This window comes from Diospyros lotus, chromosome 3, assembly GCF_014633365.1.
Source record: "Diospyros lotus cultivar Yz01 chromosome 3, ASM1463336v1, whole genome shotgun sequence".
NCBI lineage: Eukaryota > Viridiplantae > Streptophyta > Magnoliopsida > Ericales > Ebenaceae > Diospyros > Diospyros lotus.
The window spans coordinates 1,085,827-1,106,741 of NC_068340.1; the positions used below are offsets into that span (position 1 = coordinate 1,085,827).

Below are 20,915 nucleotides of genomic sequence, written 5' to 3' on the forward strand. Positions count from 1 at the left end.
TAAGAGGAATATCAGGCAACACGGTCATGAACCACAGACAGAAAACACATCATAACCATTGCAAGCACATGTCTGCTAATGTATTTGCAAACCCGAAACTGAACAAGCAATTATAAAACACATTCACCAACATTTTTGTACAATAACATAATTTAAAAGCTAGTTATGAAAAGTAAATCACTTAATTTCAATTGCAAGAACAGAAAATATCATGTCATTGACATTTTACCTTTGATGCCTCAATGCTGTAATTTATATCGTCGTATAGAGGTCCCCCAACAAATAAACCATCTGCCCCTGTTGTAGTTTCAAGAGCTAAATCACCCTTCTTAAGTGGGGCATTAGAGCTATCTCCTGCTGCCATAATTCTTATATATACACCATAAATGGGCGGGGATACTGATCCTTCTATGTATAACCCTGGTCGACCAGAAAAAGGAGGAATTGGGTCTTGGCAGCCATCTTGTGTCACTGAGACCTTAACAGAGTAACAGAAAATATATCAAAGTCATGTTTTGATAAACATCAGAAAGGTTTTTGAAATTGGATTGTTGCACTTACTTCATATTGAGTAGGATAAAACAAATTTTTCTTTTCGCCATTATTGCTGAAACACACAAGAAGAGCCATCAAGGGAACAGATAATAATTAGGAGCCAAGTGCTGAAGAGGAGGGGGGGGGGGGGGGGGGGGGGGGGGAAGAGAGAGAGATCACCATGTACCAATAATCTATGAATAAAACAAAATAATAGCAGCAGTATTTTTCATTTCTGGACAGTTGGAAGCAGTACTGTAAAGGCAGAAACATGGGTGCTTATTTATCAAAATGAATGAGGATGTTGGCAGCAGTCTAGAAACATATCAGAGACATTCTAAAACAGGTTCTAAAGCCCAAGTATTAATTCGGGATGTTTTCGATTAAGAATGACCCACCTGGGAGCTTTGTCAGGCTTAATTTTATAAGAGGTGTCCTAAAACTGGCTCTAAAGTTCAAGCATTAATTTGGGATGTTTTAGACGGAGGAGGACCCCCATGAGAGCTTTGTTAGGCTTAATTTTATAAGAGGCATCCTGGAATAGGCTGCATTCTTGAAGGCTTACTTGAGAATTTATTGAATCCGAGTAAAGATATTTATACAAGGAAAAATATCTACTCTATCTCCTAGAAAACATGAACAAATTCAAATTTTGATAACAATAACTAATATTCAAAACATGCTGGAATTTATTTTCTGATTTTAAGCTTGAATCTTTCCCTTGAATTTTGGAACTTTATCCTATCTTCCAGGCTTCCTTATCTTTTAAATCTTTATCTTATCCAACCACCTTATCTTTCCTTTTTAAACTTGAACACTCAATCTCATCCAACACTCCCCCTCAAGCTGGAGAATAGATACTAGTCATTCTTAGCTTGCCAATTAGCAATTTGAAACCTGGTCTTGCCATGACTTTTGTAAACACATCAGCCACTTGACTTGTACGAATATAGGATAGATTAATTCCTCCTTCCTCAATTTCCCTCGTTATAAAGCTTCAGTCTATTCTCACATGCTTCATGCGATCATGCTGAACTAGATTTTTAACAATACTAATTGCTGATTTATTATCATTGTACACCTTTGTTTGCTATGACAAAGGAATATGTAAGTCTTCAATCAGCCTTTCTAATCAAATTACTTCACAAATTCCTTGAGTTATAGCTCTGAATTCTGCCTCAACATTGTTGCGAGCAACAACCAATTGCTTCTTACTTCTCCATGTAATCACATTTTCCCATACTTTGGTACAATAACCTAAAGTTGACCAGCCATCTTTAATAGGCCTTGCCCAATTCACATCAACAAAGCCCTTAATTCTGCTCTTCTGTTTTCTGAAATAGTAATCATTTTTCAAGAGTCCCTTTTAGATACCTTAGGACATGAAAAACAATATTCATATGTCTTTGAGTGGGAGAATGCATATATTGACTTATTACACTCACTGCATAGGCTATATCCTGCCTTGTAAGGGACAAGTAGATTAATTTTCCGACCAACCGTTGGTATCTTCCCTTTTCTACTGGGGCATCATCATTGATTTCTCTAGATTTTCAATTCTTTTCTAGGGGTGTTCCAGAAGGTCTACACCCTAGCATTCTTGTTTCTTTCAATAAATCAAATGTATATTTTTTCTGTGAGATGAACAGACCTTTACTCTAAGCCACTTCTATTCCTAGAAAATACCTCATTGTTCCTGGATCTTTGACTTCAAATTCAGCTCTCAATTGCTTATTCAAGCTCTCTATTTCTTACATGTTGTCACGGCCTAAGCCTAACAATGGTCTTCTTCCCAACTCGATAGGAATTAGGAAGGCACAAAACAAAGAGAATAAGAACAAATAGCAGAATTTAGAATGAGAGAGAGAAAATGAGAGAGCATTGAGGAGAGAGGACATAATTCTTTCAATTTTCTCGATATCCCAATCCACGAGGGAAATTGGGAATTTATACAAGGCGTTGGAGGAGTAGATTCCGAGGTGGATTCTACACCCTTCCACGGTTGTAACAACTTGCCACATGGCTCTAAACTAACTATAATAGAAATAACAGCAATAAAAAATTTTAAAAATACTATAAACCAAGGTCCTACTCGTGACACGTCATCTCCTGTCACTATAATATCATTCACATAGACGATTAATATAGCCTTCCTTCCATTTGTTGTGTGTTTTATGAACAAAGTATGGTCTGTTTGCCCCTATTTATATCCTAACCGATTTAATGTCATGTTGAACTTCTTGAACCTAACTCTTGGTGATTGTTTTAACCCATATAGAGACCTCTTAAGCTTACAAACATTTCCAGTGTCACCTTCATGCTCAAAACCAAGAGAAACCCACATATATATATATATATATATCTTCATCTAAATCTCCATCAAGGAAGGGATTTTTAATATCAAATTGAAATAAAGGCTACTCTAAATTAACAACAATAGAGTAATAGCCTAATAAAATTCAATTTAGCCACAGAAGCAAATGTCTATTCATAGTTGATCCCATAGGTTTGGATGAACCCTTGGGCAACCAATTGAGCCTTATATCTTTCAACACTCCTATCTGCATAATGTTTTAGTGTGAATATCCACTTACATCCGACTACCTTCTTATTTGAGGGTAATTCTACTATATCCCATGTACTATTACCAACCAAGGCTTTCATTTCTTTCGGAACAACAACCTTCCACTTAGGATTCTTCATAGCACATTAGATGGTTTTGGGAATTTCAATGTTGTCAACACTTGCAACAAAAGCCCTGAATTGAGGAGACAATTTTGTATAAGTTAGATGATTAGATATAGGGTACTTGACACATGACCTTACCCCTTTTTGTAATGCTATAGGAACAGCCTAATCCAAATTATCCATCCTTATAATAGTGTTGTCCTCGGATGAACCAACCTCTAAATTTGATGGCTGACTATGTTGAGGTTTTTGATGGCCTTTACGTCGTTTGGAATAAACTAGAAGAGGATTGTCAGGAGTTGGAAGGTGAGTGGCAGGGACTGTTTTATGAGTAGGAATATCGGACATAGAGGTATCAAGAGGGTGTGGATCGAGCATATAAGTATCAGGAGGGTCAGGGGCTGCTAGTATGTTGTCAGGAGTTAATGCTGATGCTCCCCCTTGAGAAAATGCTAGCAGTGTAGATGGAATAGAATCAAGCAGAGGAAGAGAGATAAGGGGAGCCCAAGGCCACTTTGTACTATCAGTCTCCTCTAGAGGGACAATAACACTTGTATCTATTTTGGAAAGGAGAATACCCAACAAAGATACACTTAAGTGCCTTTGGTTAAAGTTTGGTCTGAGAGGGATTGGTGTTGTGAACATAAACAGTGCAACAAAAAACCTTGGGAGAAAGAGAAGTAAGGAGATGGACATTTGGACATAGATCACGAAGAGTATTGAGAGGAGTTCTACATTGTAGGGCTTTAGAGGGAAGACGATTAATGAGATAATAGGCTATAAGAACAATTTCCCCCCAATAGGAGTGAGGAATGTAGATAGTGAACATCATGGCTCGAGCCACCTCAAGCAGGTGTCTGTTTTTTCTCCCAGCCACCTCATTTTATTGAGAGGTGTATGGACATGAGCTTTGATGAAAAATGCCACGTTCTAGGAGATAGTCAGTGAAATTATGAAAAAAGTATTCTCAGCCATTATCAGTTCGAAGAACATAAATAGGAGTTTGAAACATATTCAAAATGAGTTTGTGAAACATTTTGAAAATGTTATTGGCCTCTGATTTTTCTCTCATGAGAAAGATCCAACAAACTTTAGTATGATCATCAACGAAGGTTATGAACTAACAAGAACCCAAGATATTAGTATGTTTAGAAGGACCCCAAATATCACTATGGATCAAGTAAAAGGGTTCAAAAGGTTTATAGGGCCGTATAGAATAATGAGAACAAGGTTATTTTTCAAGAGTACACTGCTCACATTTAAAAGATTGTTCTTTATTAATGAAAAGGTGAGGATAAAAGGATTTTAAATATGGGAAACTGGGGTGTCCTAGGCATTTATGCCATAACAAAACATTGGCATTAGTTTTTACAGTAAAGATAGCTTTATTGGTTGAAAAAACTTGGAACATCCTTTGTCATATAGTAAAGGCCATCTCTAGCCTTAGCACTGCCAATCATCATTCCCGAAGCCTGGTCCTAAAATATACAGTAAGATGAGAAAAAGATTACACTACAATTCATATTTCTTGTAAGTTTACTAACTGATAGTAAATTGCACTACAATCTCGATACATGCAGAACATATTCCAACTTTAGTTTTGATAAACACACTGTTCCAAACCCCAAGGTAGGAGAGGTTGTGCCATCAACCATAAAAATATCAACAGTTGTGTTACAAGGTGTATAATCTATCATAGAGTTAGCCAAACTTGACATATGATCTAATGCACCAATATCCACTATCCAAACATGTTTAAGGAGCTTCCATGAGATTAGTGAGTAACGAGGAGTAACTTGTAGGGCTATTAAAGCTATTAGCTTAGGAGTAGGAGGACTTGAGGAGTTTATACCTTGATTTAGCAGGTTGTACAAGGTTTGAACCTGCTCTGCTGATAGGTTTAGATTTGAGCTATTCCTAGATTCAGTGGAGACTTCGGCAACATAGGCTAATCTAGTTGTTTCCCTTTTATTTCGTGGCTTCCAGTTTGCTAGTTTTCCATGAATCATCTAGCATGTTTCCCATGTATGGTAGGGTTTGTTATAGTAGTCACACCACTACTTGTCCTTCCCTTGATTTCTTAACAAAGTGTCCACCTGTTTGACACTAGCAAAAGCAGAGTTTTGATGACTTAAGATGGAGTCTGTCTATTAGGTAAGCATCACTTTACACCTGCTCCTCTCTCTCCTTATCTTATCTTAGCAAATGCTTCTCTAAGTATAGGTAAGGGTTTAGTACCCAATAATCTTCCACGAACTTCATCCAAATCAGAGTTAAGATCATGGAGAAAATCAAAAACACGATTCCTTTCTAACATTTTATTGTATTTTGTGCTATAAGTTAGACACTCCCAATTAACAGTGTAGAATAAATCCATCTGATGCCATAACTCAATCAAAACATTATAGTATTCTGCAACATTCAGATTACCTTGTTTGGTTGTACAAATAGCTTACTTGACCTCAAAACATTGAGAGGTATTCTCCAAATCTGAGTACATTTCTTGAACTGCATCCCAAATCTCTTTCATTGTCTTATAGAAGAGATAGGTTCTACCGATCCTTGGCTCCATCGAGTTGATAACCCATACCATAATAATTGAGTTTTCTGCTTCAGAATAGGAATTGCTTCTGTCAAATATCCAACTTTTCCTTTCCCCTTGATTACAAGCAATATTGATTGGAACCATTCTCTGAAACTATTCTCATTTAACTTATGTTGAGTAATCTGTAAAGGATGGTTATCAATAGGGTTTGTAGAAAAATTTGGCGAAGAATGGGGATTAGGAGAACTCGTGGTTGAGGCTTCAGTTATGGTTGGATTTGGTAGAGTTTCGACCATGATTTTGTAAACAACCTAGACCCCAAGATCTAGGTGACCAAGATTTGGCTCTGATACCATGAAATAAGTTGAATTCTTGAAAGCTTACTCGAGAATTTATTGAATCCAAGTAGAGATATTTATACAAGGCAAAATATCTACTCTATCTCCTAGAAAACATGAACAAATTCAAATTTCGATAACTGTAACTATTATTCAAAACATGCTGGAATTTATCTTCGGATTTTAAGCTTGGATCTCTCCCTTGAATCTTGGAACTTTATCCTATCTTCCAAGTTCCTTATCTTTTAAATCTTTATCTTATCCAACTACCTTATCTTTCCTTTTTAAACTTGAACACCCAATCTCATCCAACACATCCTAAAATTGGTTCTAAGGCCCAAGCATTAATTTGGGATATTCTAGGTTAAGGACTCTCTCGAGAGCTTCTTTACACTTAGTTTTCAATGTTTTATGTGTTAAGGCTTTTTATTGTTCTACATAACGTCTCCCAAGATCTTTTGGTAATTCTACATATGTGCTTAGGTTTTGTTTGTGGTATTTTCCTAGTCTTGTTACTAGTAGTATTAGTTTTTGTTCAGTTTTCCAATAGGGAAAGGATTCCCCTAATCCTAGTAGGAATAGCATTCTTGGCACTCAATAAAAATCATCGTAATCTCTCCTTTTAGTAGTGAATGGAACAATTATGCACAGTTTTCTTTAAGGCTTTTATGCTTTCTTTGAATTTTGTGAAGGTGTGGCACATAAAAGCTATTTTCCCCTCTCTTCCCTAATCTACAATTTCAGATTGTTATTTTCGTGACCATGTTCCATACCTGTCTTCAGCCCCCAAAATTCATCTTTTCAGCCTTCCTTCTCCTCTAAATTGCCCCCTACTACATATTTAAACCCTGGCTTTTCAATAATTTTTCCTAGCCTTATAGTATATATATCTACAATTACTAGCAATTGATGAATGAAAAGGGAAAATACATCAAGTGAGATAGAATATAGTACCGTGAGTCTTGAGGAATGAAAGTAAGTTTTTCTCCAGGATTAGCCCACACTAAATATTCATATACAACACCATTTGACTGATAATTTCCATTAGAAACAAGTCTGGCAACAGTACCATCCAGAAGATCACCCTCCTTATTTAGTATGTCAACTAATATATTGTCAGGTAATTCTTTCCCACCATTAGGTAAGCTCAAATCAATATGAATTTGCCCCCTGAGGAGGTACTTCTCTCCCTTTAGATATATGGGCTGCAGAACAAACAAGAGTGTAAGCATAGGATCATTGAAAGGCAAGGAATCCAAAAGGTCTTAATAGTGCAATAAGCCTCATACAGATGCATTTGACGTATCAATTTTTGTAGATGAGCTTCCAAAGAAAATACATGAGTTAGCAAACTGAAGCTCATGTACTCCAGGAGATTCTACACATATTTGCTGGGAACCTTTCTGCAGTCCACAAAAATATAAACCAAAGATGAATTTCACCATGGAGAGCGCATCTATACTGTAAGTGAACTTCAAAAGGAAAAAGTTATTTTGTGGGACTGAACTAACCATGATTTTTATGTTTACTTGGGAACCATCAGGTTGAGTCATGTAGGCATCTACATCATGGGTAGAAACTACATTGACCCAGTAACCTTTCTGTATGAAGGCAATCCCTTTTACATCTTCTGTGGCAACATCCACATCAATAGAACTCCTCTCCCAGCACCATTTGTCTTCCCCTGACACCTCTACAGGGGAAGCATGCTTCACCTGAAAAAGAAGACAAACATTTATCAGACTGAAGGGCAAAATGAAATCAAGATCAATCAAGATTGTTACGCCATGTATTCTGGGTGGGACAGAAATCGAAAAAACTAAAACCTTTGATGACTTGCTTGAAGTTTCACATGAGGATGTAAACAGTTAAGTACATGGTATTGGACATGGCAAGCTCAGGGTACTGCACGTACGTGAAACAGCCGTAGAGAGTTTTAGAGAAAGAAGAACACAACTATTGGAACAGAATCTAGTAGCTGTAACCTGTAGACCCACATATTATTAAGCCAAAAAGCATTCAGGAAAAAAAAAAAAAAAAAATCTTTCATGGGTATCAAAGTGTGTGTTAGAAATAGATCAAAATCTGCTATCCTCTATACGGCCAAAATTTTGAATATCAGCTGCCAATGTGAAGAATCCAAACAAAACAGAGCTTTTAGTCAAATAGCTGAATGCAACACGGACCAGACAGTTTACAAAATTTTGAAAAAGAAATATGATTGAGAGTAAAGAAATTTTTTCCATAGTGGCAACTCGGCAACTCAAACGGACCAGGTAAAAACAAAGAACATACACACCAAATGCACACAAAAGTAAATTCTGGAAGGAAAACAATAAACAGAGAACACTGAAGTACCTCCAGCCTGTATTTTCCAGGGAAAACATTGGGAAACAGAAATTGACTGCTGTCATCAGTCAAATAAACTATCCTTTTCTCTGCTTGCCTTTTGCTTCCCAACCTTGTAAGTGCTACAGAAACTGATGCGCCACATTTCTCCTTGCAGCTTACTGCCCCAAGAACATTCACTTGTGCCTGAAGTTTGAGAAAAAAACAGATGATCAATGAGAAGTTTCACATCAAGAGCACACAATTGGGTAAATGACCTTTTATTCTAGGTAACATACTTGAAATAATCTCACTTTGAGCCTTTTCAAAGCATTATTCCAGCTTCATAATAGTACAGAGCTAATATCAACTGGGTTGTCAAAATTCCTGATTCACACAATTTAATAGAAATATAGTTTTAAGGTGACACTGAGTTAACAATTAATTAGTAATGTATCTGTAAAATTTCTTTGAATCCTCCATGCCACAGTGATAGAATGCCATTGCTAGATTGATGGCCAAAGAGTAAGGAATTATCTGTGAAAAGTATGACATGAAATTTTAAATAGTCTAAAAGGAAATGAAGCATGAAGTAAATCTAACCCTGATATAAGTGCAGCCTAAAGATGAGGAAACAATTTCGAACAATCAATATCTGAGGAAGATCACCTGATAAAACTTAGCATCTAGTACTGGACTGTTGACCACAACATCAAGATGAGATGGCAAAAGCACAAGTTCAGGAGCACTCTCAGGTTTGGCTGCCAAAGCAGATAAGCGATATTCACCTGGTGGCACCTGAAACACACAATGACATTTCATGATAGAGTTAACTAACTGCAGGTAACTTAGAGTCTTAGACATATACAATAGGATGAACCAACACAAAACAGAATTCAATATTCAAAAATGCATTGCCTATCATCTTGTCTTGATAATTGTTGGAGATCTGGGTAAAGGGTATGGATAAGGAGTGTTGGTGTTTGAATAAAAGAAGGATAAAGCAGCCGAATAATAGGCCTAATAAATCTGAAGGAGATAAAGAAGAAGAAGATAAGTTTTGCTTGAAGATTAAGTCTTTTGTATTCTAGTTTATCTGTAACTTATTTAAACTATAATTTGCATCCTATATCTCATAGGATAAGGAGTAAAAGTAGCCTTACACCTGTGTAATGTGTATATAGGACTTTCATTCAATACAAACTTTGAGTTTTGATTAATTCCATCCTCCTTCATACCTAAAGCTGTTAAGCTTAGGTAATATTTGTTTTTGTTCATGGTATCAGAGCTTTGTGTCTATTAGATGAGAATCAAGATATTATGGCCTCTTCAAATCCTGAGGATGCAGTTCATACAACTGCAGAATCCTCCTCCATTCCAAACCCTCAACCGGAAGCAGTTCCAGCTGCAACAATTTCAGCTATCCCTCTATCAACCGATAGCCACACTTTGCAGATCACACAACACAGATTTAATAGAAGAAACTTCCGAGAATGGTTCCAATCTATCTATCAAGGGCAAGTTTGGCTATCTATCAAGGGTTGTTTCTCCTCCACCAAAAGATACAGTTGAATATCAAAGATGGGAGACAGAAAATTCGATAATCATGGCATGGATTATAAACTCGATGGAGCCAAAGATTGGTCGTACTTATCTATTCTACAAGACTGCTAAAGAAATATGGGATGTTGTCCAAGAGATTTATTCTAATCTTGAAAGCACAGCCCAGTGTTTTGAGATCAGATTAGCCATAAGGACCACTAAACAAGGTACTCTTGGGGTTACTGAATACTATAATGCATTGATGGAATTATGGCAGGAGATGGATCTTTTCTATGATCCAAGTTGGGCATGATCTACAAACAACCTAAAGTACAGCAATATGCTATAGAAACAAAGGATTTTTTACTTCCTCCAAGGCCTTAATGCTGATCTAGATGAGGTCCAGGGCCAGTTACTCGATACTAAACCACTTCCATCCCTTCAGGAAGTGTTTGCTGAAGTTATAAAGGAGGAAAGCAGGAAGCAAGTGATGCTCCAGGCAGCAGTTGAACCAGGGGCAAGTTATGCACTAATTTCAACTAAACGTGAAGATCCTCCTAAGGAAAAACAGTGGTGTCAGTACTAAGGAGACGAGTTAAAGATTGTCTAGAGTTAGTGATAGGTTAATATATAGATTTGTATGCAGTTATGGGATTAGTTGATAGTTGGGTGGCTCTCTTGTAATATTAGTTATTAGTGGAGGGCAAAACCAAAAATATCATAATCGGCCCTAGGAAATATCACCCTATTTTCTATAAATAGGGCAAGGGGGGCTGAGGATCTAATACCGCATGTTCTCTTCTGATTTCGTGAGAGCCTAGAAAGTGAGAAAGTTGTAGTCTTGTACACTTTTGGAAAAGCTTGTATCGTGAGAGAGAGAAAAGGAAAGTCTTGTACTGTGTCACGACCTTGGGTATTATAGGGGTAAAGCTGTAATTGAGTTAAAATTACAGTTATGGGGTATTTTTGTAATTTGGTTATAGCACATGGGTGTTGTTATTCTGTTATTTTCCTTTTTTGTCTTGTAGCTTAGTTGGTTAAAGAGCTTTGTTTGATAGCTAAGTGAGGTTATATATATTGCCTCAGCTGTAGGAAGGGATTATGCATGAATTGATAATTGAAAACTCTCATTCTCTCTCTAAGAATTCTCTCAAATCTCCCTCTCATTTCTCTATTATGCTCTCCCTCATTTTCTCTCTAATTTCACCCCCATTCTTCTTCAATTTTCCCTCTAATACATTCTGCTCTTGACTTTAATTCAATCGGATCTTTCTGATTGTCCATTTCAGTCCGTTATGAACCCTAGGTTCATGACAAATGGTATCAGAGCCAACGATTCTCGGCTGTGATTCCATCAAATCCTATTAATATTCAACGAGCAGAGTTCGATGAATTTCAGTGGTATTGGAGTGATTGGAAGATCAGAGACACTACTGTCCAAGTTTTGAAGACGAAGACGACCATTGAATCTCGAAATTGATTCCGACGCACGAAGAGTTGAGTGATGGCTCGGATCTGAAGGAGAAGTAGGAGGAGTGACTTCAGCTAAGACTTTGGTGGTTGAGTCGAAGGAACTGATTGGAAGTATTGTCGATTTTTGGAGGCGAAGTCAGCAGTGACGCTCGGTTGTGAAACTCAGAGTGTTGTCGATTTCTGGAGGCGATCTTAGCCGTTGTATCTTAGCAACGGTCCTCAGCCTCCTTCCACAGTAATCGATCCTCAATTCTAGAAAAAAATCCATGGGTGCAACACAATCACTCAAGGAAGGTGTCACGACCATTACCAAAGTGATCGCTATTTTGCAGTGGGTGTCGCGATTTGAACTAGCAGTGAGTTTGGTGATTTTGGAATCAGAAGTGATCGCAAATTGAAGTGGGCGTGGTGTTGCGGTTGTACCCATTGCGGGCAGAGATTAGCGATCGAAATAGAGGAAGGATTTGGTGTTGTGGTCGTATTAATTGTTGTCATCAATCGAGGCAGTCTTTCGGTGAATCGCACAATTTGGGCAGACGAGGTGGACGTCTCACTGTTCGAAATTATAGACTGGTCGAGTTGGGCAGGATTCAATCACGAAGGAGGGTTAATTAAGAGTGGAGACATGGGTCAGCTGATTCCAAGCCATCAGAGGATCACCACCACGATCGGAACTACCCATTGAGCAATTTCCTAACAGAGATTGAGCTTGGGCTGATAGCTGAGGCCGAACGTGGAAGGCATGGCAGATTCGAGCCCAACCGATTCCAGCAAGTATAGGGAATCATTGCAGCAGGCAAGTCAGGAGATTAGATAGCCCTGGGTGACTCTAGAGGCCGATCAAGTTGCTATAATTGTGCAGCTTCTTCCACTGCTAGAATAAACCTAACCTGGAAGCAGAATAGTGGCTGCAATTTGCCACTTATTGGATCAATTGTAGAGGCGACAGTTGTGAAGTGGAAGAGCAGGTTGATTGCGGCTATTTTTCTGAGGTTGGGCAGTGTTGGGTCAGCAAGCCAAATCAGTAATTTCAGGTGGTAATTCCAATCAAATCCTAGGCTGCTAGTAAGGTAAACAAAGGTTAATTTTGGCTTTGAATTTTGGGATAACTTGTTTGAAGAAGAGCAGTATGTATATAGCTCCTTGGTCTTCAAAGTATGTTGATTGTGAAAAATCAGCTAAGGGGCGCAGTGCATATAGGAAACCATTGAAGCCTCAATTGCAGAAGATGAATGCTTCATTTTCAGCTGGAATGGAGCTTCAATGGCAGCCAAAGAAGGCTGCATTTTCAGTTGACAGCAACAAGGATAAGCAGCAGTGTAGCCGGAAGAATCAAACATGGGGAAAAAAGTTTGAGAATGAGTCTAGCCGAAGGGACAAAGGAACAAGTAGTGGGATTCATGAACAGTGCAAAGAATTTGGCCGTATGTTCCGCGAGAAGCTACAAGAGTTTGCAATGATACTAATCAAAAAGTATCATTACAACTTTCTTATTGAATACTTCGATGATTATCGCGGGAGTTTTAACAAGGAGAAATTTCTTAAAGTGGAGCAGCCGAATGAGGACAGCCTTGCTGAAAGTAAATCCTTGGTGTACTCTAGCTACCAACAAGTAAAAGAATTTCCACTGGAGGAGGCCCCTATTGAAGATATGAAAGGGTCTAAACATACTACTCCCTTGGTCTTGGCTGTGGAGAGGGCTGAGGAGTACATGAAAGAAGAGATTGGGGAGGAGGAAGTGGAGGATGTCACTCAATCAGTTGGCAACTTCTCAAGCACTGCCACTAGAGCTGAGACTCCTGATGCCATTGATCTCTTGAAACAGTAGAATAAGGAGCCTAAAGAGAAGGGACAAAGGATTGTACCGGACACCTTGCTTGGAACGTCTCACATGTATGTCATTGGCACGGACACACAAGACAAAGCAAAGGTAACATTGCAGCAAGAAGAGTTGGAGGATGGGGTTGTAGGGCTGATGGCACATTTGGAACCATTTTTAACGGCACTAAGGAAGAGGCGGATGGCTGAAATTGGTGTGACAACAAGACATAATGTTGTTGCTACTGAGGAGAAAGAAAAGATAAGGCAAAAGAAAAAGGAAAAACAAGATAAGAAGAAGAAAAAGCAAAGAAGAAACCGCTAGGTGAAGATGGGCATTGGATAAAGAAGCAACGGCTAGGTGGTAATAAGTTTCTTAGGGACAAGAAACATTTCAAAGGGGGGAAATTGTCCCGACCTTGGGTATTATAGGGGTAAAGCTGTAATTGAGTTAAAATTACAGTTAGGGGGTATTTTTGTAATTTGGTTACAGCACATGGGTGTTGTTATTATGTTATTTTCCCTTTTTTTCTTGTAACTTAGTTGGTTAGAGAGCTTTGTTTGATAGCTAAGTGAGGCTATATATATTGCCTCAGCTGTAGGAAGGGATTATGCATGAATTGATAATTGAAAACTCTCATTCTCTCTAAGAATTCTCTCAAATCTCCCTCTCATTTCTCTATTCTGCTCTCCCTCATTTTCTCTCTAATTTCTCCCCCATTCTTCTTCAATTTTCCCTCTAATACATTCTGCTCTTGACCTTAATTCAATCGAATCTTTCCGATTGTCCATTTCAGTCCGCTATAAACCCTAGGTTCATGACATACTGTTTTCATCAATAAAAAAGGCTACTCAGTGGTGGTTTCAATGCTGGATGTAGTGCCAATTCAATTGGCATGAACCAGGATAAAATTATGTCTTCTTATGTGATTTGTGTGTTTCATTTCCTGTTATGTTCTTTGATTAATTTATGTTCTTTATTATCTATTTGCTTTGTGGTTTATTGGCCGGTGTGTTGAGAGTGATTGAGAGTATGATCTGGAGGTGTTTGATTGGTTTCTTGAGAGAAACAAAGGCTACCAGTGCTCCCAATTATAATAAATTGGTATCAGGGCTAGGCCTCTCAACTTAGAATTTCATCACATACCAACAGGAATGGCTTCTATAGCCTTTGCCGAACAGTATGATGTTGAGAAATTTGATGGCCAAAATGATTTTGGCCTATGGAAGATGAAGATGAGAGCTCTTTTGGGAAATCTTGGATTGGAAGAAGCCTTAGAGGCTGAAAAGCCTATGCCAGAAACCCTAACTGAAGTCCAAAAAAGGGAAATCAGGGATAGAAGGAAAGAAACCAACAAAAGAGCATTTAACACCCTTATTGTAAGCCTAGGAAACAAAGTCTTGCTGGAGGTGTCAAAGATAACAACCACAAGGGAGCTTTGGAATAGGTTAGATGCACTTTATATGACTAAAACCCTCTCAAACCGGCTGTTTTTGAAAAGAAAATTCTTTTCTTTCAAGATGAGTGAAAATCAAAGGTCGCAAGATCATATGGACAGTTTCAATAAATTGTGTTTGGATCTTGAGAATATAAATATTAGGTATGAAGATGAGGATAAAGCTTTGGTCTTATTGCACTCTCTTCCTAAGTCCTATGAGACCTTTGTGGATATCTTGAAACATGGAAGAGATAAGCTGACCTTAGATGATATGATAGGAGCTTTGAATTCCAAGGATTTGCAGCACAAAGTAGAGTCCCAGAAATCTGCCATAGAAGCTTTGGCAGTGAACTCTAGAACAGAAAAAAGGAGACCTTACGTTCAAAGGTAGGTCTCGCTCTAAGTCTAGGAGTGGCAAGAAAGTGGTTAAATGCTTTCATTGCCAGGAAGAAGGGCATATGAAGAAGAACTAACCAAATAGGAAGAAAGAATCCCAAGAAAGAACCAACCCCGAATGTTCAAACACCATGTGTGATTTTGGCTATGAGAGTGCGGATGTCCTATAGGTTTTTCTAGGTATGTAGTAAAAATAGCATAGGTCCTAGGTTTAGGGTGTACTTCTCATAGGAAATGGGTATTTACCCATAGAGACATGGTGGAGGGGGAAAATGGTTTCTCTAGGCAATAATTAAGGTCAAGGGAATTGGAGATATGAGAATTGGATGCATGGTGGAGCTGTTCCAGAATATTAGAAGCTGTAAAAGAAGAATAATGCTATTGGTACACCTTTGTGTACACCTTGACCTACACAAAGGTGTACCAATGACAAAAATGTCCCTCATGAGGCGCATAGAGGCGAGGGGTATTTTAGTCATAATACCCCTTTGTGTAGCCCAAGATGTACAAAAATGATGTACATCTAGCATGATTTGTAAAAGAAAGCCTAATGTCCTTAGGAAGAACTAGATAGAAAAGTTTTTTTCTCCTATAGAGGAGAACTGGAGTCCTAAGAAGTTGCACAAGGATCTCTTCTAGAGAAGGAAGCAACCCTCAAGAATGAAATTTATGTGGATAGCTGGCATTTTTATGTGGATAAGCTGCAGCCACTAAGGATAGCCTAGGATAAGTTAGGCAATGTCATTTATTGAGGATAGCTCACATGATTGAGCAAGGACTAAGAAAAGGTATCTAAGGCTAGGGATATTAGGGGAGGGAAAAGTTTACATGTATAAGGGAATAGGAACCAAGTAGTTTGGTAAGGTTACCAAATGTCGAAGTCTCCAAAACAGACCTTGTATATGTCAAAAGCCCATTAGAGATCAGTTTCTAGGATCTAGGGGAACCTATCTAGGCCTTGTCTCATGGTGGAGCTAGGTGAGGTGAACCTAGTGGAGATGGTGTGTGCCTAAGGAATTCCCAAGCGGATATGAGCTTGCTGGAATTGAGCATGAGCTTGCTGGAAATTGCTTCTGGTGTGAAAGGTTAGGTGGTTAGGCTTTTGCTGAGTATATAATCAGCTTAGCCTTACCTTTTCTGGATTGATTTCTTTCCTCTTCATTTGAGAGATTATTCAAAGCATTTCTTTCTTCTTATTTGTGTCCTATTTTCTGCCCTAGTTCGTTCATTACAAATCTGAACCAGGATAAATTTTGGTGTTTCTTGTTGGTTTGCATTTCTGTTTCTATCTCTATTTCAATTCAATATTCTGTTGTTTTGTGTTCTGGTTTGTTTCGATAAATCTGTGAGTGTGTGCACATGAGAGAAGCTATAATTTCATCTAAAGAATCTGTTTCCAGTGCTCCCAAGATAACAAAGCATGTTAGGATTTATAGAAGTTTTATTCAAAGGGAGATCGAGCAAGGAGGCATAAAACTAACCTATCTACCTACAGCAAGTCAAGAGGCAAATATATTTACAAAGGTCATGTCAAGACTTGGATTTGAATCACTTATTGGCAAGTTGGGAATGAGAGACATCTATTCACCAGCTTGAAATTGGGGGGGGGGGTGTTGGAGATCCGGGTAAAGGGTATGGATAAGGAGTGTTGGTGTTTGAATAAAAGAAGGATAAAGAAGCCGAATAATAGGCCTAATAAATCTGAAGGAGATAAAGAAGAAGAAGAAGATAAGTTTTGCTTGAAGATTAAGTCTTTTGTATTCTAGTTTATCTGTAACTTATTTAAACTATAATTTGTATCCTATATCTCATAGGATTAGGAGTAAAAGCCGTAGCCTTACACCTGTACATATAGGACTTTCATTCAATACAAACTTTGAGTTTTGATTGATTCCATCCTCCTTCATACCTAAGGCTATTAAGCTTAGGTTATATTTGTTTTTGTTCAATAATATTTGCATTTGTAAAATTAAGGATTCCATATGACCAAAAAGATCAAAGCAGGCTTTTAAACACCCCAGCAGGTTTTAAAGAATATTCCCATGCTAGTGGAAAACTTCATGCTTAGCCCTACAGCATATGCAAAACTATCTTGCACCAGATTCTAACCGAATGAGTTGGTATGCTAGCACCCTCTTGAGACTTGCACGATAAGTTCATTAAATGATTAAAGGCTTCTCCATATTCTTATCAAATACTGCAATTGCGTGTCTAAAACCAAAGCAAGCTACCCAACAAGATAATATGAGCTAGCTTTCTAATAACTACATTCCACATGCTACAAAATGTATAGTTATTATGCAAGTTTACTGCTGTAATTGCTATGCGGTGTTCAACTGCATTTCCTTCAAAGATTAACTGTACGAACAAGGGTATATATATTTAAGGAATATAAAAATAATAACTTAATTAGTATTGCCGCTCACTTGTTAATAAATGCTATTTTTCATGCAGTTGACCTATAAAGCAAAACTACGGCAGTAACTGGAAACTAATCAAGTAACCCCTGTGTTGTGCAAAATACCTCAAAGCAGAAATTTCCACTCTCATCAGTATGTTTAACTTGAGGCTTAACATTCTCTGGTCCATGTGTCAAGGCTACCTGGAAGTCATACTAATGAATAAGTTGGAAGGAAGAAATAGAGAACAAACATAAACCAGTCAGTTCCAAATCAGTTGCTTATTTAAATAGTTAAAGAACCATACATAATCAAAACATTTTTTTTTTTTCTCTAAGAGCAAAAAGAGAAAAGAATATCTCGAAACTCGAAAGCAAAATCAGAACAGGAAAAACTTCAGGTAGGTTTTGACATGCAGGACCAAATTTGCCTAGTTCCAGGCTCTTGAATGTTGAGACACAACCCTAACTGTATTCCATCACTACCATGCCAAGCACCCACAATATTATTATGGTACTGCCACGTATACCAACATTATCCTGATAGAACAACCTTAGCATCTCCTCATGTCATGGAATCACAAACACTCTGGCAAAAAAACCTCTACACAACTGCCATTGCATCAAATCTGTCTCAGTTCTGGAAACACCATCTTCAATTCCATGATCAACATTACTAATTGTACCAGAGCATGCAAACAGCTCCCTGCCTCTACTAACAGCAACAATTACAACCTTCATCAGAAGTGTCATCGCTGACATTTCCACAAAACTTTGACTGAAACCACAGAAGACGCTTCCCTTTTTCTGAATTGCCAGATTACAACTTGATGCTAGAACTAATGCTGGACAGCCAAAACCAAAGGCAAGATTCATCCATTTCAACCTAACAAATTGAATGACAATTCATGAATATTAAAGAAGAAATTTGAAATTACCTTTGCCCTGAATCCAGAACCAACCATCTCAACAATTCCACAGACATCATAAGAGACCGCTTTAATATCTACAACTGAAGCCATGTTTGGCAAAACCTAGCAGTTTAATGTGAAAGGAAAAGACAATTCATTCATCAAAGAAGAAAGGAGAAACAATAAAACAGATGAGAAACTTGTCAGTAAATGTATGAAATACTTTCTTTAGTTCCCCAATAAAACCTCGATCTCATGATAGATTAAAATAAAAATAGGAAGCCTTTGAATGACTTTACCAAAAAGTCCTTCAGTATGTCAAACTTGTAATGCTTCTTCTTCGCTTCTATGGTATACCGACGAGAGGTAACCTACAGACATTCAATATTTAAATGATGCCATATGACATGACATGGCAAAAGTATGACATTAATGTAATACCAGATGACATGGCATGCCAATATTCTCTTTGAATTGCAATCAGATGAAGATCTTAAGGTCAGTAACTATCACATCAATCATTACCATAGAATCAGATGAGATTCATGCAAGAGAGACTGAGAGGCGGGGATACAGACATGACAATGGGTAGAATGCTTTATGAACATACTAACATGACAAATTTTAAAATAACAAGGACATGAACACAAACAAACAAATATGTACTTATATGCATATCCATGAAAAAAGTTACCAAATTTGTTTTCCCTAAGTTACAGACATACTTACAGATTATAATATTAAAGTAGTGAGCACTCATGCTATATACAATTTACAAGTTGGGGAAAAAGAAATACATGTAAAATGTTGCAGCATCTCCAGAGAGATCCATCAATTAAAAAACTAACATTGGAGAAGCTTTTTCTTCTATCATTGAATTCCAAGTTATTTTCATAAAAGATATAATTGCACATGTATTATTTGATGGAAATGTATCTTTCTAGTCCAGGAGACTGCGCTGGTACTGAAAAAATTAAAAATAACAGGACAATTTGGATGCAACGAATGGTACCACCTAAGAAATGCTTGTACTTCTTAGGAGATAGATGATTCAAATAGTTCCAATTCAACAAGCCCCCCACATGCAGATTCAAGGCTTTAATGATATGCGGTTGATGTAAAAGCATATAATGTAAGAAGATGAAATGCCCAATCAATATCACATAAAGAATTCAGTCTAATGTAATAATTTAAAACGTAAGTAAATAAGAGGGCAGAAGATAGATTGTAATAATACATAATAACAACTCATATATGCACACTCTTTTGCATGAACTCAAAGATCAAATTACCTGGTCAAGCTTGTAATATCCTTTTTTGTCAGTAATGGATCTTTCATGACCATCTATGATAATTCTTACACCATCAACACCCACACCATTTCCATCAACTACACGACCTCCAACAGAAAATCCAGTGACCTACACCAATTATAATGACAGAGGAAGCATGAAATGAATACCTGCAGCCTAAAATAAAGACAACAATTGTGACTAAACTCAAGTGAAAGGAGTAATGCAAACTCCAGCACTATCAGTATCAATAATTTGTAGAAGAAAGTAAAGATTATATTAAACTATAAGAGAAACCAAAGAAAAAAAGGTAGGACGGTGGGGGTAATGTAGACATAAAGGAGGATCAAAGAGATGGTAGCAGCAGCAACTAAGTGAAGTAGACGGCTGCAGCAGTATCAGAGGTGAGTCAGGCTCTGCAGGTGTAAGTGGACGTGGTGAATTACGGTTGAGGTTCTGGTGGTGCGCAATCTTTTAGCACTCTCCTGTGAAATGGGGGCATTTATGGCATTTAGTTTTTCTTTAGATTTTTTTTTTGCCACTTTTATATCTCAAAAGGAGATGTTGAGAAGTATAGCTGATGCGGATGGAATAGATAAGATCATAGAAGTGCACAAAAAAATGAGTATGAGAGTATGAGGCACACTTTTTGCATCAGGGATGTGCAATGTAAATCCACTAATGGAACTGCAAGAAAATATGAACTGAAGGTGCCAAAAGAACTGAGGATGAAGAAGGTGATGAGTTCAAGCCATGAAAAGGAAAAAATTGACCTTATACTCAACCTAGGATATGCTTTGTAGAAATCTAGTTGTAGACAACGTAGACATGATCAATCTCAAGTAATTAATGCTAAGGTAAACTTAGGTTAACTACACCTTTTTCTGATAAATTAGTTAAATAGTCCTGGATAAGGATAATGTGAATTGTCATTTCATCCATTGAAAAGATCTTTAACAATTTGAATTTCTTTCTCTCTCAAGCTCAAACATTTTGAAGAGTGTTTTTTGTAGTTTAAGGACAATCTCTAGTTTTTCAAGTTCTATGGGAATACTTTTGCATCCATTGCATGAGTAAAATGAACCTTTTTTCCTTCAATAAATGAAAAGCAAGATTGACAAGTCAATTGAAGCAATCTTACAAATTGACCCTTTGAACAGCAATTTTAAAGAAGCTTAATCAATGAGTGCAGGCTATCATTAAAGGGGTGATA

General features: G+C 37.6%; 1 protein-coding gene across 1 annotated transcript in view; it reads right to left on the minus strand.

Annotated features, from left to right (window-relative positions):
• LOC127796711 (uncharacterized) overlaps positions 1 to 20,915 on the minus strand; it is a 37,385-nt gene that overhangs the window by 9,317 nt on the left and 7,153 nt on the right. The window contains exons 11-21 of the mRNA XM_052329018.1: positions 19,703 to 19,831; positions 18,710 to 18,781; positions 18,438 to 18,533; positions 17,626 to 17,703; positions 9,103 to 9,231; positions 8,464 to 8,640; positions 7,617 to 7,820; positions 7,395 to 7,508; positions 7,060 to 7,310; positions 562 to 607; positions 230 to 478 (exon numbers count right to left, since the gene is read on the minus strand). Of these exons, the coding sequence (XP_052184978.1) occupies positions 230 to 478; positions 562 to 607; positions 7,060 to 7,310; positions 7,395 to 7,508; positions 7,617 to 7,820; positions 8,464 to 8,640; positions 9,103 to 9,231; positions 17,626 to 17,703; positions 18,438 to 18,533; positions 18,710 to 18,781; positions 19,703 to 19,831 (1,545 nt within the window). The remainder of the gene's footprint in view (positions 1 to 229; positions 479 to 561; positions 608 to 7,059; positions 7,311 to 7,394; positions 7,509 to 7,616; positions 7,821 to 8,463; positions 8,641 to 9,102; positions 9,232 to 17,625; positions 17,704 to 18,437; positions 18,534 to 18,709; positions 18,782 to 19,702; positions 19,832 to 20,915) is intronic.